This window comes from Polistes canadensis, unplaced genomic scaffold, assembly GCF_001313835.1.
Source record: "Polistes canadensis isolate GaletaPanama2010 unplaced genomic scaffold, ASM131383v1 scaffold_53, whole genome shotgun sequence".
Classification (NCBI taxonomy): Eukaryota; Metazoa; Arthropoda; class Insecta; order Hymenoptera; family Vespidae; genus Polistes; species Polistes canadensis.
This window is the reverse complement of record NW_014569600.1, coordinates 458,662-475,293: the sequence shown is the minus strand read 5'-3', so window position 1 is coordinate 475,293 and position 16,632 is coordinate 458,662. Positions and strand designations below refer to the sequence as shown.

Genomic DNA, 16,632 nt, shown 5'->3' with positions numbered 1-16,632 from the left:
TAATTATAAATAATTAAAATATAAGAGTATCGAACGTATGAAATAATTTCTAAAAATTTACTCTAATAACTGTCGATTATTTCAGACCAGAAATCGAGTTGGTTTATTTTTTTTAAATTTCTTTTTCTTTCTTCTCTCTCTCTTTTTCTCTTTCTCTTTCTCTTTATGGAAAGATACACGATAGTGTTTAGTTGTATTTTATTTTATCATAAAATAAGTAGGTATAGTAGTAAATAATTACGAACGGTGTGTGTTAGACACAAAAAGTATTTAACAGATATTAGAATGAAAAAAAATGTCTCTAATTAATAAAAATTTATTTCATTTCTCGGTCGCAGCATCCCCCCTCCGCGGTAAGTTGCGCAGCAACAATTTCTTGACATGCGTATATATAAATATATATATATATATATATATATATATATATATATATACACACACATATTATCTAAATATTTACACGTATTCATAAATTGAGAAAACCAATTCGTAATTAGTTTTACGCAATTAATCAGCCCTCCTGCCTTTTTAGTTCGTGAAATTCAAATTTATCGAAGCAACATTTATTATTATTATTATCATTATTATTATTATTATTTGTTGTTTTTTCATTACTCTCTGACGTATGTTCTAATTTCATCATTTTTCCATTGGTAAACGAAACTTTTTTTGTTTTACATTTTACTTTTTTCGACATTTGAACCCTTTTTTTTTATTTATATTTATTTTCTTTTATGTTTTTTCATTTGATGTGTGACGTATTACGAGCTTTTAAATATTGTTTATGTAGCCCAGGGTTTCTCAAATTTTTTTTTGTTCATTTAATAATTTCCTTTAACCCGAGAAAAAAAATATTTTCTCGAGCCTGATTATTGTTTAATTGAAATTGGTTTAGAAATTAAAAAATTATTGGCTTAGTAATATTATTATTATTATTATTATTATTTATTCATTGGTTTAGAAATTATTGGTTTATCACACATGCGCGTGTCCAGAAATTTGTTTTTATTTCTATTGAAATTTTAAACTTTTCAATATTCAAATTTTGAGAGACCCTGATTTGACGTTAACGTATAATTTGTAATAATAAACGCAATAAAATCTCGAACTTAATTGCGTTTAAATGTACGACAAATGTGTTTGTTTTTTCGTGAGTTGAGGATAAACGTTTGCATATTAATTAACACCATTAACACGATCGAAGATTAATTTGAAAAATAATAAAAATATTCTCGATTTTGTGGGATATAAATAAAAATGTTGGAATTTGTACGAGAAAACTTTTTCATATCTTTTTCAAGAATATAAACAAATAATATTTTATGTGTATTTACGTGTATGTATTAAATTTGAATATCATAATGCATCTTACATACGTATTATATTTAATAGAATTCATTTGAATCCGTATACGTGTGTAACATTTCTCGTATTAGAAACTATCAACGGATATCTGTCGTCATGTTTACAAATCGTTTTATTAGGATGATTTCAATTGTCTCTCCCTTTTGTTTCTTACTTTGTTTTTTCTTTTATTTTCTTTTTAAATTTAATTTTTTGCAATCTAATCGTAAAAAAAAGAAAAAATAATGGTCTCCCGTGTTTCCTGCCGAGGAGGGTTATTTTGATTTATTATCTGGATAAAAAGTCATAAAATGTGAACCGATAAAAAGAAAATGTATTTAACAAGATAAAAGTTTGATAAGACGAATTCGACGATATCTCGAAATAAAATTAGCCGAAAGAAATTTAACCAGAAGAAATGTTGGTCCGTGTTGAAAACGAAAAAAAAAAAAAAATAAAAAGAAAATGTTAACAACGCTTGTAACCGTTTGAAAAATTCGCGTGACGACGTAATTGCGCTTTTATTCCCCACCCACCATTCTTTTTATTTTCCTTTCAATTTCTTTTTTCGGGTTTTGTTACTCACGTTATATATTTAATTTATAACAGAGTACGTGCGTATGGTCCTGGAATCGAATCAGTTGGCCCGGTAGTTGGTGTACCGGCCAATTTCACCGTTGAAACATTTTCTGCTGGCAAGGGAAATGTTGAAGTTCTCGTCGAAGATCCTAAAGGAAATACCGTACCAGTAAGAAATACATTTTGCGTTGAATATTAGCAAACAAATCCTTTAATTTTTATTCATTTGCTCCATATCGTTGGAAAACTTAATTTTTCTCAAATCGTTAAATTCTTTTTACTATAAAACACTTGATTCGATCAATCGAATAGTAACCTACAAAAATCATACCTATATACGTCCCTGAAAATATTTCTAATCAACTAAATAATAATTCAAAAGTATATAAATCGAATAGACGAAAAATTTCGTATATCGTTTAATCGAAAATAAAATATAAATTAAATAATATTTATTGTAAAAATGTAGAAAATTTTTTTTAATATAATACTTTTTTTTTGTATAATTTAATATAATTATTTATTTTGATAGGCTGACGTTAGATTCAATAAAGATAGAAATCTTACGTATGCCGTTTCGTATACGCCAAGAATCGAAGGTCCTTACAAAGTGAAGATACTATTTGCCGGAAGGGAAATTCCAAAGAGTCCGTATACGGTCAACGTTGAGGGTCATGCTGGAGATGCTAGCAAAGTAACAGCAAGTGGACCGGGTCTTCAACGTGATGGAGTTGTCTTGAATAGGCCTACTTATTTCGACATATTCACTAAGGATGCTGGCCGTGGTGTACCGGAAGTTATCATTTTGGATCCACAAGTAAATATATGAGAAATAAAATCTAATGAGGATGTATTTAGTGGCTAGTTAAAAAGTAATAAAACATAAGAAGAAGAAAAAGAAAAAGAAGAAGAAGAAGGAGGAGGAGGAGACCAAAAAATAAAATACAATGACACAAATTTATTATTTTCTAGGGGACGAAACTGACAACGCCTAAATTACGTCAAATCTTTCCGGATGTAACAAGGTGTGAGTACAGTTCGCCAGTAACTGGTTTACATTCCGTTAACATTTTCTTCGCTGGTAAACCCATACCCGAAAGCCCGGTTGGGGTAAACGTAGCACCCGTCTCAGATGCGAAAAAATGTCGAGCATATGGCCGAGGACTTTTACCAACAGGAGTTCGAGTTAACGATAATGCTGATTTTGTACTCGTTACAAAGGATGCTGGGGAAGGAATACCGGAGATTAAAGTTATTGGTCCGGGTGGTATTAATCAAACAGTACAGTAAGTCATTCAAATATTTCATCGATGAATAATATATCTTTCAAAATAAAGTTTAAATTACATGCGTTTGTGTTATTTTTTTGTAGGATGATCAAAGCAGACGCTAACACGTATAATTGTTCTTACGTGCCAACGAAGGAAGGTCGATACGTTGTAATGATCACGTTTGGTGGTAAAGAAATAAGAAAGTCACCGTTCGAAGTGAACGTTGGTCCGTACAAAGAGTCCGCGATTTGGGCATTCGGTCCAGGCCTTAAAACTGGTGTTGTTGGTCAACCAGCAAGATTTACGGTAGATACTAACGGAGAAACCGGTGCTCTTGGATTCTCCATTGAAGGACCCTCCAAAGCAAACATAGAATGTCATGACAATGGTGATGAAACGGCTGACGTGTCCTATTTACCAATGGCACCGGGACAATATGCTGTTCATATACTTTGCGATAACGAAGACATACCATCGTCTCCTTACATAGCAAATATTGTACCAAAGACCGATTTTGACGCGGAAAAGGTTTGTCTTATGTTAGAGTTATTCGTTTGAACTTTATTTGATGTACTACTGTTTTTCCTTTTTAAAAAGAGATTAAATTTGTCTTACGCTCGCTTTATTTGATGAATTTATTTTGTAGGTAGAGGTACACGGTCCAGGAATTCAACCTGATAGCGTTGCAAAAGATAAACCAACTCATTTCACTGTGGATCCTAGAAAAGCTGGTGGTCAGGCACCATTGGAAGTTGTTATACAAGATGTTTTCGGTAGACAAGTTCCTGTTCGTTTGGACGAGAAACGTGATGGTACCGTACAAGCTAATTACACGCCGACTTCTGCTTCTCAGCACGTTATAATGGTTAGATATTTAATTGCACAATTTTAATTTAGCTAGCTAGCTAGCTAGCATACGTAATTACGCGTGTAATTTAATTGTATATCTTCTTTTTATTTTGTTTTTGGATAGGTAAATTATGGTGGCGTTGCTACGAAAAAATCACCGTTCAGAGTAAAGGTAGCAGCACCTTTCAACCCAGCTGCAGTTACTGCATTTGGACCGGGTGTTGAAAGTGGCGTTAAATCAAATATTCCTACACATTTTAACATCGATTGTCGCGAAGCTGGACCTGGCAACATGGGTGTGACCATAGTCAGCGAAGATGGACGTGAATTACCAGTGTCCTTGACCGATAACGAAGACAATACTTATAGCGTACAATATGTTGCACCTCAACCAGGAAATTATTTTGTCAATCTTACCTACGGTGGTTTGGTTGTACCTATGTGTCCAATCACGGTCAATGTTCAACCGCATATCGACGTTTCCAGAATCAAGGTGGACGGTCTTGAACCAAGTAAGTATACAATATATATATATATCATTTAATAATTATACTTTTATATCGAACACTAATCAAAATTATTTAATTTATTAAATGAAACAAAAATGATTTCTTTCATTATCGTATTGTATACAAATCTTGAGAGGGTTTGAATTATTTAATCAAGCATTCGAAAAAATATCGGCACAAATTTTCTTTCGTAACTGTTGATAATTTGGGTTTTTCCATTGAAATATGTAAAAAACGTTATATCGTGTTCATAGTAAAACGATGGACACGATACGACGGTAAGAATGAAAAATAACGAGAATGTTTAGTGAGAGAGAGACTCGCGTAGAGTTTCCTAAAAACATAAAGAAAAAAAAAAAAGAAAAAACAAACGCTCTTCGCACAGCTGCACCGGTGAACAGTCTGCAGCAGTTCCGCGTGATAACGCAGGATGCCGGAAAAGTAGCTGATTTTCAAGTGGCGATAACAGCACCATCGGGTAATCGGGTTAAGGCCCACATCTTACCGACCCACGAAGGTTATTTGGTCAACTTTACGCCCACTGAATTGGGCGAGTATTTGTTGGGGATCAGTTTCGGTGGTGAACCGATTTCGAGTCAACCGTATCGTCTCAACTGCGTTCACGGTTCTGATCCTGGAAAAGTCCGTGCCACTGGTCCTGGTTTGTCACGTGGGGTTGTCAACAAACCAGCCGAATTTGTAATCGATACCAGAGGGGCTGGCCAAGGTGGACTTGGGGTTACCGTCGAGGGTCCTTGCGAAGCTGCCATTAATTGTCGTGACAACGGTGATGGTACTTGTTCAGTTGCTTATCTTCCTACCGAACTTGGGGATTACGGGATTAATATTACCTTCAATGAACAACACGTGCCTGGGTCACCGTTCCAGGCAATCGTCGTACCCGACACCGACGTTTCCAAAATAAAGGTCACCGGAAATGGAATTCAGCCACACGGTATCGTCACGCCGTCAAGGGCAATAATGGTTTTTTCGATTATGGAATGCCATAAAACCGTGATTGTTGGTGTGCGTTTGTAAAAGAGGATATATGTCGAACGGCAAATTGATTGCTCGTAATATCTTTTTTTTTGTCTTTCCTTTCGTTTCATTTCATTGAATGTAATCGCAATTGAGATTCGTTGAAAATAGTCGTATTGTTTGATACATTATTTTATTGTTTTGTTTACGAGCAATCCGTTTAAAATCCTAGTAATGCGGGTGCCTTTTCGAGCCGATTACAAATTCCAAAAGTGTTCGAAATTTTAATGCATGAATTATTTTAATTGTTTACGCTGAATTTTGGTTTTCATTTGCACATTTACGAAATAATTTTAATCTTTATTTACATTTTGCTTATTTTCGATGAATATTACTCGTTAGGAGATGATGCCATGCGATGCCGTGTGCTTTTACAAAAATAATCATTAATTATGTTTTCATCTTTTTTATATTTGAATATCGTTCTATTTTTTTTTTGTTTTTATTTTCTTCTTTTTCGATAAATCATTATCGTACTAACATTAGAATTAAATCTCGATAATGTTAGACACATATTAGTGAGTAGACGTGTAGATCGTAAATACATGAATGATTAGATAAATGTGTTTATTCGATTAGAAGTGAATTATATTTTTAGGATGTTTTGATTTTTCATTTCTTATAGCATTTAGAATTAGAATGTGTATAGTATTAAAAAATAAAATAATTTCAAATTTGATATAGACAAAATATTTGAATAAATACAAATTTGTTAACTGCGTTGATTTTTGTTTTAGAATTAATCTTATGAAAAAGTGTGTCATTCGATTAAAATGAAACATTATTTTCAACGATTGTTTTTTCCTTTTAAGGTCTATACTTAAAGCAGCCAACGGAATTCATGATAGACACCAGAGCAATAGCTAAAATGAAGAACGACGAAGGTTTAGTTTCCTGCGTTATCAACAATCCGAATGGTGGAAAAACGGATAAAGTTATCATTCCTCAAGGAGACGGAATGTATCGTGTCAGTTATACACCTTTCGAGGAAGGACGTTACACTATCGATATTCTTTACGACAACATTCCAGTGCCAGGTTCACCGTTTAGCGTAAACGTTAAACGTGACAGTGATCCTAGCAAATGTCGTGCTTATGGTCCAGGTTTAGAGAAGGGTTATGCTAATAAGGTTAATCAATTCACCGTAGAAACAAAAGGTATTTTTTCGTGTTATAATTAATCTTAAAAATATATATAATAATATCTTATGAATAAATGTAATAATGTACATGTAAAAATATATTTATTTCGTATGAAATTTTTAGAGGCTGGAAATGGTGGTCTTGGTTTAGCTATCGAAGGTAAACGAGGAGTCGAAATGATTTGCAAAGATAATTACAATGGTTCTTGTACTGCTGAATATATACCATTGGAACCTGGAGAATATGATATAACAATAAAATTCGCTGACAAACATATACCTGGTTCACCTTTCAAAGTACAAGTTGTATCCGACAGCAGTAATGCTAAAAACGTTGTTGCTTATGGTACAGGACTCGAGCCTGAAATGGTACGAGAAGGTGTGCCAGCTAAATTCGTCGTTGACACGTCGAAATGCGAACCGGCTAAATTGGACGTTAGGTTGAAGACCGATAAAGGTCAAGTGCAAAAGCCGGAAATTAAAAGTCGTAGCGATGGATTGTACGAGGTTACGTATCAGCCACCACCAGCTGGTAGTACGGTTCAAATAGGTGTCAGTTACGATGGCGAGGAAATAAATGACAGTCCATATTCTATCAAAGTTTTACCTACGGTTGAACCAAACAAAATTGTTCTCAGTGGGCCTGGTGTTCAACCGGTTTGCACTGCGTCATTCCCAACGGAATTTGTTGTTGATACTTCCAAGGCTGGATATGGTGATCTCGAGGTTCAAGTTTTGGTAAGGGATATTATACATTTAAATGACACATTAAAAATGAAATCAATTTTTATTTTTATACGATTCAATTCGCTGTAATGATGAATAATAGAAAAAAAAAAAAACAAACAAACAAAATGTTGTTTTTGTCAAGGGTCCAGATCAATCACCGCGAAGGGTCGAGGTACAGGATTTGGGGGATGGAAAATACAAGGCCACCTATTTGCCAGACGATTGTGGTCGTTACAAGGTCAATGTGAAATACGGTGGCAAAGAAGTACCGGGTAGTCCAGTTCTTGTACAAGGCGTTTCAACCGGTAAAGCTGAGAAGTGTAAGATCAAGGAGGGTATTCAGCATACCTTGGCACAGGGCGAAGAATATTGTATAACTGTTGATACTGAAAATGCTGGAAGGGGTGCTGTTACTTGTCGCATTCGTTCTACGTCAGGCAGGTAAAGAAAACATGCACACGCAACAACAAAATAACAAAATAATACAATCCTATATCTATTTTCATTCTGATTTATCGTTATTCTAAAAATATAATATAATAGTTTCCAGAAGCGAGTGTAAGAAAATAGATAAATTCGAAAACTGGACACACTAACAGGGTGACACTCGTATCGTATATTTACTGTCTTTTATCTCTTGCATTCCTTTCTATCTTCTCTCTAAGCTTTCACGTTTCGTTTAGTTTAGTTTAGTTTCGTGCAGGACATCATCCCGGTTTTATTTTAAATACCCGTCTCGGCATGACCCAGATATTTATTTTGATTCACGAAACATATCAGAAATTCGCGAAAGCTTACATGTTACAAAAACCTAATCGTAAATCATACGATTTTCTTGTTTCTTATTTTTTTGAGGGTTTTTTTTTAGGAGGGGAACGATTTTATTTTTTTTTAACGGTAGAACAATTGTAATCGTTTTATGTTCTGAAATGAAATCCGTCGATACTTGGAAATCAAATATAAAATAATAAAAAAAAAGAAACGAATATTATAAACAAATAATAGTAACATTGGTTTTTCTCATTTTTCAATGATTCAATTGTTACTTCAATTTGTATAAATATTATTTAATAATGTAGAATTTAATTTACTCTGGCAATTGGACAAGAATTAAAAGGGGGTTTTTTTTTTCTTACATATTCTAACATATTTTCTTTCCCTCTTGGCAGTTGATCTTAACGAATCAAGTAGTTATCGTTATTCATTTTGTCTGTTTTAACGCTACCATTGTTAGCCTGCCAAGAACAAACACGCATTGGGTCAGTTTTATCGAACAGCCAAGTTTGAATTTCGACCAATTTAACGTGCCTTTGTTTATCCTTCATTTCTAACATTTGAAAACAATTAAACAGACTTATTTAATTAACTTTTGTATATAAGAGAATAAAATGTTACAAAAATGTTTATGTCATTTGTTATAAAACGAAAGATAATCGGAGAGATCATTGTAGAAATTAATTTTAATATAGAAAGAAATTATTATTAAAAGTAGTCATTTTGAAAAATCAAAATTAAAGTTTACTTTGTTTTAATTATAAATATATTCAATTTAAACTTATAAAAAACTTGTTATATTATACACACAAAATAATGTAGCATTTGGTTACTGTTATAGTTCATTCGTCGGTGTTACTTTCGCAAGATGAATTTTTTCATCGGCAAATTCAAAGCTCTATAGTACGTGGTAGAAAGTATTTTGACGTTGATTAATGAAATCTTACAATGTCCACCTGTTGAAGCATTAGTCATGCGCCATATCAAATGCTTCGTATACCTCTTTCGATCTTGCCAACTGTTTTCACTTATGTATCGTTCCTAGAATCGATATCTTTATCGTTCTAATGAAATTTCTTTATCCTTGTGTCGAGTCAATTATTTAAAATAATCTGCCGAAAGACAAATATCAATTCATTTAAATGAAATATAAATAAAATATCGAGAATAACGCGTTAAATAATTATACGAAACACAACGTTAAAATTAAAAATTTATAATTTCATTTAATTTAATATTTTTTTTTACCAATAAACAAATCTTCTTTTCATTTGTTTTTAAAAATATTCAAGTGAAAATACTTACGGAAAATTTTTTTTTTTACGATAAAACAACATCACGCTCGTATATTCATATAACAATTTAAATTTAGAAATTTTACTCACGGTTTTTTGTTTTCTTTTTTTTTATAATAATGCTATATTTTATAATATATAAAAAAAAATGTTTTTGCAATTGAATGAAATATAAGTTGAAACAAATTAAATGTAAACGGTTTTATATCGACGATACAATACTCGTTTATATAATATCATTTAATATTTTAATAATTAACGATATTATTAAAAAAACGTTTGTTTATATTATTTTTCAGTGAAGTGGTTGACATCGATATCGAAGATAACGGTGATGGTACTGTCAACATTTATTACACGGTTGCCGATGCTGGTGATTACACGCTTAATATAAAATTCGGAGGACAACCTGTTCCAGAAGGACTCTATACTTTTACGGTAAGCAATTACTATATATAATCATGTTTGATTAATTTTGACAAAATTTTATATTAAAATAAGAATTTTAATTGTCGAGTTATCAATTCTTTTTATTTTCGTTATACCAAATTGTATTTAAAATAATAACATTAATTTCTCGATCGTATTAATGCACGTTATCGTATAACAATAATTTTGAATTATTCATACCAAAATTTGATTTGCATCAAATGACGCATGTCGTACCTTTTAGGGAAAAGGGGAGGAGAAGGGGGACATTTACACCGTTGATATTTCGATAAATTCCGTGGTTAACAATAATTAAAATAAGAACAACGTGAATTAGAACCGAAAATCATTGGAACGAATTCTATTCGTTCGGATAAAAGAATTCAATTTGTCGTTAACAAATAAGAGATCTATTCATTTAATCTTTTTTCTTGTTTTTTAAAGCATAAACTGATAGTTAGTTAGAAGAAAAATTTTTTAAACCTAATCATCGTATTTAATTTCTTTTTTGTTAATTTTTTCTTCAACAAACTACGAATTTTCTTAAATTTCATTTCATTTACACATACAAATGTTATTTCATTTTTAGATTATTATGTTTTAATTGTATAAAATGTTTGAAAGATTTTTATTTTATTTCAAATTTGTTGTTTCGTGTCGAATGGAGAAAAGTAGACAAAAATGTTGTCATAGTATTTGAAACGTGAACGATTACATTTTAAGTGAATACATTTTTTGTTGTTGTTTTAAATTAAAGATGAGAAAAAAAGTGAAGTAAAACGTCGCGAATTAATGTGCAGAAAAATGTAAACGTTGAACGGATTATGAAATTTGTAAGATGTAACTATTTCATTTTGGGAAAAAATTTTGTTTCAGTAAAATTTATAGTAAAACTTTAGGTAGCAGACGAAAGTAAAATTTTCTCACGTGTTGTTGTTGGCAAAACTTTTTAACGGGTAATAAAAGATACAATGACATCGATTATGTGAGAAAACAGGAAATTCTCATTTTCGCGATTAGAAAGTTTGTCTTAACACATAAATGTAATAGTAAATTTTTACGATCTATTAACTTGTTGTTTAAACAATGAAAATTATTCTTTGATTATTAAATACAAAAAATGGACATTTACACGTACATGTATATATTAATTAACGATCAACTAAATAATCGTAAAGATCAATTAAATAAAATTGCAACAAATACAATTAAAATCAAGAATTAAACAAATAACAAGTTCAATTAATCCGTTAAATAAAAATTAACTTAAATATTCGATTATGTCTGTATGTGTGTGTGGCAACAAAGTTTTCGTCGTTTATTTTTTCCAATAAAAATGAACAACAAATTAATCAATAAAGTATTATTTTCCTTTGGTTAAAATTTAAACCTAAATTTAGTTGCCAACGTAATAATATTACGAACAATATATCCAAAAAAAAAAAACAAAACACATCCTATTACAATTATTAATCAAGCACATATTTTTTTTATAATTAACAAAAAAAATTACAAATTTTCTCTATCAAACAATTCTAATGCTAATATTCTAATTCTAAGTAAAAAAAAAGTAGACTAAAATTTAACATAAATTGGTAAATAAAAGATAGACAAAATAATTGGATAGATTATGTGATAATCTTTCTCTCTCTCTCGAGACGTTTGTTTCGATTTTCTTGGTTCCTCTTGATCATTCGATGTTAGAATAAGAAGAGGAGGGACTTAGTGGGGCGAGGTGTTTCTAACTATAGAGGCAATACGTAGGAGCAGACAGGATATTATCGTGTAGTCTCCAGAGAAACAGTCCACTCCGAAGATTCATCGTGATCGCACCAAAAGTGTTCGATAATATTATTCAACATTTTCATTTCTTCATCGTCGTAACATCGTACAAAATATCCTGTCAACGCGTTTAACATCAACGTTAAATATTCTATCAAGTAAAAATCATTCTCGCTCACACACTCACTCTCTCTTTCACTCATTCTTTCATTTTTTCTATCTCTGTCTCACATTCTGTCATTTTCTTTTTCTTTTTCTCTCTTTTAATGGGGTGAACCAAAAATTCGTGTCATTTTTTTTTTATTAATATTTCCAAAGTAAATTTTACAAAAATAATCTTCCCGCCCCCCTTTCACCCCCATTATTATGCAGTTTCAACGGAATAAATGTGCAAACTTTTTGGTTCACCCTTAAATATTCTCGTTTTATTTTATTTCAAATGCATTTTTTATCCTTCATCCTTCATCTCGTTCGTATTATCGTTTGCAATACCTGTTGCATCTTCTTCTATCTCTTTCTACCTTTCTCTTGTGTGTATGATCAGGCATGTATGTGTGTGTATGTGCGTTGAGTTGTCCAGCATGATTTCAAATACAAGATAGTTCAACGATTTTGTTAATCGTCAAACGAGAAGATACGTTTTTGATCGTTAAACGATAATAATAATTATTATTATTAACGAGAACGTTAGAATAATGTTTGATTTGAGAATTTGTTTTAATTTTTACAAAGTTAAATTATAGGAATTATATTTTTGTTATATCATTATCGAAAAGTTTTATATTATTCGAGTTAATATTTTTTTTTCTTTCTTTTTCTCTATGATTAAAGAAATAAATTAGTAAAAATATATTGTATTTTGTTTCCTTTTTTTTTTTTTTTTCTTATTCGTATTATGTAATACACATTATATTAATAATACAAAATAGATTCGACCTTTTGTTAACTTTCATTTTTTAATTTTTATTTTTGTATTTTTGTATTTTTGTGAAAAGTACCACCGTGTAAAAAAAAGGTAGAGAATGTTTTTATAATATTATTATTTAAATATTAAAACGTAAATTATTAAATCAGAATTTTGATTTCGATTAAGGCGTGGTTGGATATGTCGAATGAAAAAAAAATATAAATTAAATTTTTACAACAAACTTACGTTAATAATTTACTTAATTCACATTTTAATTAATCATATATATATTTTCGATATTTTACAAATTATTATTATTATTAATAGCGTTATAATATAAATATAGATATTAGAAAATTATATAGAAATATGATTAGAAATAGAATTATATGAGAAGAAGTAGAAAGTAACAACGGTATGGTCAGCCTCTATAAGTAGAAACACACTGTCATAAGATTAAACGTAGCACATCGAGAAAACAATGAAGAAATTTCAACTGCATACATTATCAAAACGCATAATATGTATTCTTATCGTAAAGAATAATAATCGTAAGATGTATACGTTAATACAATAAATCTCTTAGTCGTATAAACACACACACACACACACATACTCAAACACACAGACAGAAATACGTTGATCTAGTTATCTAAACTTTTTGCTTAACAAACCTCTATTAACAAACTCCCCTTCCCCCTTTTCCCCCACACACGACAACACAGGATTCGTTGATTTCAGTTACTGAAGTATCAAACAGTTGAAAATAATTTCACATTTTATACTACTCTCTTCTTCCCCATTTTCCCTCTGCTCGTCTCCTTCTACCAAGATAGAAAAAGAAATAATGTGCGAGAGAGAGAGAGGAGTAGATCAGGGAAGGGAAGGGTAGGGAAGAGAAGGGTGGAAGGGGAAGGGATTTTGTTGAACGAGGACTGGAAGTCGTTGATTTAAACGTTTCGGCATGTGTCAAGCTCGAGCAAGCATGATGTTCCGCCCGGTTTCATTAACGAACATGCATGGAAACCAAAATTGAAAATACTTCCTAGAGAGAGAGAGAGAGAGAGAGAGAGATAGATAGATAGGTGGTCGCTTTTGATTATGTGCTTTCAAACCATACACCCTAATCTCTAACGTATGTCTTTTTAAACCGATAGAAAATTCTTTAGGAATATTTTTTTTTAGAATGAATTCGGTTCACTTGGTGATATAATAAAAGAAATTAATTGACATAATGAATTATATTCGATTTGATTGATAATAATATGAAATAAAAAGTATTTGTTAATTAATTAGTAATAATTAGTTGTTGTTGTTGTGTTAATTACGTGTTTCCAATGACATACATTACGTATGGGAAAGAATTTTTTTATAATTTTATTAGAGAATAAAAATGAGATATAATATAGAAGATATTAATTGAAATAATAAATATTATTCGATTTGTGTGATAATAATACGAAATAATGTATTTAATTTGTTTTTAATTACGTGTCTCGAATATCACATACTCGGTTTATTATCATTTGGAATCGATTGAAAATTAAATCGCAAAATAACAATCGGGAGGCGGTGTGGTAAATAAATTCAAATAAATTTATCATTAATATTATAAACGAATAAAAAATGAAGTACAAATTTTCATATTCACATTTCAAGTTCAAATTTTCACTCAACCACCGTTTCGATTACTTTTATTCTATAGAAAAAAATAAAGTTCTTAAACATTTTCCTTCAAATTTATATCGTATAAAATAACAAAAAAAAAAAATTAAAAGAAAGAAATAAACCAAAAAACAAAAAGAAGAAGACGGAGAAGAAATTTATCGTAAACACAACAATAGAATATACTTACGAAAAATATTGTTTTTTTTTTCACTGAGTTTGTTCCTTCTCACTTTCTTTCTCTCTCTCTCTCTCTCTCTCTCTCTCTCCTTACGTTTAAATGAACAAAAATATTGAATTAATAATCGATAAGAAATAGGATGGAAAAAACTATAATGAAATTTTGAAATTCAATCCGTTGGTTGGTGGTGGTGGGTGGTGGGTGGTGGTGGTGCATCGTCGCGACCTCATAAACTATTTCGAGTATACGAATGCGTCTCCCTTTCCCAAATTTATAAGCAAGCAACGTTCGCCGTTCGTTGGTTGTGGTGGTGGGTGGACTAAAAGGAACGAAACAGAGAGAGAGAGTGAGAGAGAGAGAGAGAGAGAGAGAGAGAGAGAAAATGAGTGAGAAAGATAGAGAGAGAGAGAAATGGACCGTGAATTAATGCCACCGAGAAGGAGAGTTTAATTTAAACTCAACGGCGAATTCGCGATTCACAACCCCGGACTTTGATACTGGATTATTATGCTTATCATCATAATCATAATCATAATCATCATCATCATCTTCATTTCCCGTTTCACTCTTGTTTATCTTCGTAACACCCGAGCGTTATTAAACGTTAAAGTAACAGGACTATGTGCTAGATTATTTTCCAACCCCTATTTTCTTTTTTTTCTCAACTTTTTATTTCGTTTAGGCGAACCCCGCCCGATTACGCGAGTTTCCCCCCTTTCCCCTCTACTTCTTTTTTTTTTACGATAAGATAAGTATAAATAGAAATAATAAACGAAGGTTGTGTATACGATTGCGATTATTTTCAACCCCCTCCCCCCTCAACCACCCACGCCTTTTTCTCAACTTGAACTCGTTTGAGTGACCCGCCCCCTTTCTTCCCCCCTCGCCATCACGCAAGGGTTGATTATTTGTTCGTTGGAATAATGTTTCTCATAAAATTTTGCATTAATGTGTTTCCCTGTTATAATGAATATAATTGGTTTGGATTAAAATATAAAATGATTGGCCGTTGCCGATAACTTTCTTCCCATTCGTCGAGTTCACGGACACCATTCTAACAATGTCATTGATTGGTCGTTTTTTAATCTTTCCCACCCACCTTTATTTCCCTTTATCCTTTTTGATTGTACGTAGGTGGGGGCTAGATATCTATTATGGTAACATCGAATTTAGCATTGTGCCTGAAAAACAGTCAGTCAGTTAGCAACGATACGTGAGTTTGGTAACACATTAGATATCTTTCTTATTAAAATTATTAAATTTATGATATTATTTAATTGAAGGATTTAGATCTGTGTCAAGGTACAGTGATTTCTATTATATTGTCATTTATCTCATTCTTTTTTTTTTCCTTTTACTTTTCTTTGTTTTTTCATTTCTTACGATCCATGTGTTTTTATCACACCGCAGTATTTTTTTTTTTTCTTAATATAATATAATAATATAATAATTAATATGTGGATCGGATTAGAAAAATTAGTCTCGATATAAATTTGAATCATTGGGTTAGAATTTTGTCGAGTATATATTTTGTATTATGGTATAATAATTTATTGTTCTTTTTTTTTTTTATCGGAATTTTATTCGACAAAGAATAATATGCTGTTTTTTGAAGAAAAATCGATAAGATTGTTTGAAGAGATTGTTGGATGTCTTTTTTTGTTTTTTTTTTTTTGTTTTTTTTTTTTTGTAAAGAAGAAGAAGAAGGTATCATGATGCGCAAAAAAGTTGGTCGCGTCCGCAAATCTATTAAATTATACTTTAACATTTTCTATAGTCGAATAAACCACGTGATTAAGATTTTGCAAGAATTCTGACGTAGTTACATAATAAATTCTATACACGCTGCACAGTTTGGCTTAGTACCAGCCTAGAAATACGTAAATTCTTTCGTAATGAGATGTGTTGTGTGTGTGTGTGTGTGGTGTCGTGCACCATCGTCTCTTGATTCCGGAAATTCCTCGCTCCCCTTTTTCGCAAACGCGATCCATAGAATATTTCTTGATCATCGTTCAAGAATTAACTAAATGTTTATCGACAAAAAAAAGAAAAAAAAGCTCTTACATTTGTATGAATTTTAGTATTATCGAAATATTGTTTTACCCTTAAATTTCATTATAATTCGAATCTATTATTTTA

The 16,632-nt window shown here is 31.2% G+C and overlaps 2 protein-coding genes across 2 annotated transcripts in view; both read left to right on the top strand.

Annotated features, from left to right (window-relative positions):
• LOC106785578 (filamin-A-like) overlaps positions 1–3,213 on the top strand; it is a 17,269-nt gene extending 14,056 nt beyond the window's left edge. Inside the window, exons 5-6 of the mRNA XM_014746184.1 lie at positions 2,456–2,740; positions 2,896–3,213. Coding sequence (XP_014601670.1) covers positions 2,456–2,740; positions 2,896–3,213 — 603 coding nt within the window. The remainder of the gene's footprint in view (positions 1–2,455; positions 2,741–2,895) is intronic.
• Positions 342–16,632, top strand: part of LOC106785593 (filamin-A-like) — a 31,832-nt gene continuing 15,541 nt past the window's right edge. The window contains exons 1-11 of the mRNA XM_014746204.1: positions 342–353; positions 1,954–2,092; positions 2,456–2,740; positions 2,896–3,209; positions 3,296–3,722; positions 3,841–4,059; positions 4,168–4,555; positions 6,403–6,747; positions 6,856–7,469; positions 7,603–7,901; positions 9,829–9,967. Coding sequence (XP_014601690.1) covers positions 3,297–3,722; positions 3,841–4,059; positions 4,168–4,555; positions 6,403–6,747; positions 6,856–7,469; positions 7,603–7,901; positions 9,829–9,967 — 2,430 coding nt within the window. The 5' untranslated portion in view covers positions 342–353; positions 1,954–2,092; positions 2,456–2,740; positions 2,896–3,209; position 3,296. The remainder of the gene's footprint in view (positions 354–1,953; positions 2,093–2,455; positions 2,741–2,895; positions 3,210–3,295; positions 3,723–3,840; positions 4,060–4,167; positions 4,556–6,402; positions 6,748–6,855; positions 7,470–7,602; positions 7,902–9,828; positions 9,968–16,632) is intronic.